This window comes from Schistosoma mansoni, chromosome 2 (genome assembly GCF_000237925.1).
Source record: "Schistosoma mansoni strain Puerto Rico chromosome 2, complete genome".
Classification (NCBI taxonomy): Eukaryota; Metazoa; Platyhelminthes; class Trematoda; order Strigeidida; family Schistosomatidae; genus Schistosoma; species Schistosoma mansoni.
In genome coordinates this window covers 17537190-17539142 of record NC_031496.1, presented here as the reverse complement: position 1 = coordinate 17539142, position 1953 = coordinate 17537190, and the positions used below count along the sequence as shown (strand labels likewise).

The following is a 1953-nucleotide window of genomic DNA, read 5'->3' as shown; positions in this document are numbered from 1 at the left end:
ATCTTTGCTCATAATTGTTTATTCTTTGTTAAGCAATATCCTGGATTCACAATAAATAAAGAAATATCTGCTTACAGCATTCAGAAATACAACAGCACTACATTAAATAAAATTTCAATTTGATATAATTCATATAAATTAGAACATTTAATCAATTGAACTAATCTACTTACAAGCAAAGATGGATAGTGGCTAGCAGTGGAATCCAGTTTGACGCGCGTTTCGTCCTATTTGGGACTCGTCAGCTGGATGTACCTGCATCTCAGAGTTGATGTTCACTTTAGGACTCGAACTCAGTACCTTTCGCTTCAAACGCCATCGCGTTATCTACTCGGCCACTGAGTCCTCATAGCCACTTGCTTGTGCAATGGGGTGAAGTTTAAATTCACTTAGTATTGTGGGAAGATTCAAACGAATAATACTAAATGAACTTAATCTACTTACGTTTTATTTTCTTCCATTTGTATTGATGTATTATTAGGATTTTTATTATCATTACTAAATGGGAAATAAATATTATCTGATGAAATATGAGATACTTGTTGAACGTGTGATTCAGTTATGAACACTGAATTTTGTTTAGATTTATTCTTAGAATATTCAAAATTTTCATCTAAATTTACTGATGATGAAGATGACAATAATGAATTAGTTGAATTAGGATTCTTATTGAATTTAATTTGTTGATAACTTAAACTTCGTTTAAAGGTATCAAAATGATACGACATATAGTTGTTATCTCTGCAAAGATTCTGTGGTGAATAGTGAGTAAATGATTTTGAACTTCGTTGTCTTTTAATGTTTCTCTGTCTTTTACGTATACTTCTTAGATAATTCATATCATTTTGACTAATATTGTCACTTGATATATTTTTCCCATTTAATAAATGAATACATTTAGTTGAAATTGACGGAGATGATGAGAGTGTTTGTTTTATCGGTTCTTCAGTATATGAACCCATAAAATTACCATTTATTGTATCTTCTCCAATAAAACTGAAATACATGAAATATTAAAAAGAATATTCAGGAAATTTACTATTTTAAGTTGCACACTACTTATTTCTTGATATAAGTAACATGCATGTGTAGATTATATTCAAAACTTATACTATCGTGTACATCAAATACTTTTGCGGACAATAAAGATGAGTTACATATGACTATCGATATAACTTAAATTAATAATGCTACCTTAAGGTTTCGTACCAATAAATAGAATCACTAATGAGTTTACTAGATCAAATTATTGATTATATATATATTATCAGCAACAAGCTACTGTGGGAGAGAACAAACCAGATTCCAGAGGAGGAGGAAATCAGGAAGAAGTGCTGGAAGTGGATTTGACATACATCGAGGAAATCACCCGACTGCGTCACAAGGCAAGCACTCACACGAAGTCCTGAAGGCCAGAGGAAAAGAGGAAGACCAGAGATCACATTGCACCGAAAAATGGAGACAGACATGAGGAGAATGAACAACATTTGAATAGAACTAGAAAGGAAGGCCCAGGACAGAGTAGGTTGGATATATATATATATATATATTTATGGTTCACCCAACTAAAAGACTCATAGTAGCATATATTCTTGAGTTTATTCTACTTATACAATAAATATGTATTTATTTAGTCGTAGAGTTAGAATCTAAATGATTAATGAGAGACTATCATCGTCTTATTAATGATTTTTATCCTTCTAATAAACCTGACAACTTATTCGGTCTATCATTTCAGTTTGCTTTCTTTACTTTTCTCAATTACATTTTAATTAAACAGAGTATTTAGCTTTACATTTCATCTATTTATGAATAAAATCCTTCAAATATAACAAATAAGGAAGAAATTATCTAGCCTGTTGAAATAAGGTTATTTTCGTTAAATTTATTCAGTATATAACCGACTTAACTTCAATGTAAATCAAATATTTTTTGATGTCTACCAAATATATC

General features: G+C 30.4%; 1 protein-coding gene across 1 annotated transcript in view; it reads right to left on the bottom strand.

The window, feature by feature from the left end:
- Positions 1–728, bottom strand: part of Smp_155120 (putative synaptic ras gtpase activating protein, syngap) — a gene marked incomplete at both ends in the record, with an annotated part of 63413 nt that extends 62685 nt beyond the window's left edge. The window contains 2 exons of the mRNA XM_018795928.1: positions 445–590; positions 624–728. Coding sequence (XP_018650192.1) covers positions 445–590; positions 624–728 — 251 coding nt within the window. The remainder of the gene's footprint in view (positions 1–444; positions 591–623) is intronic.
- Between the last annotated feature and the right edge of the window lie 1225 nt (positions 729–1953).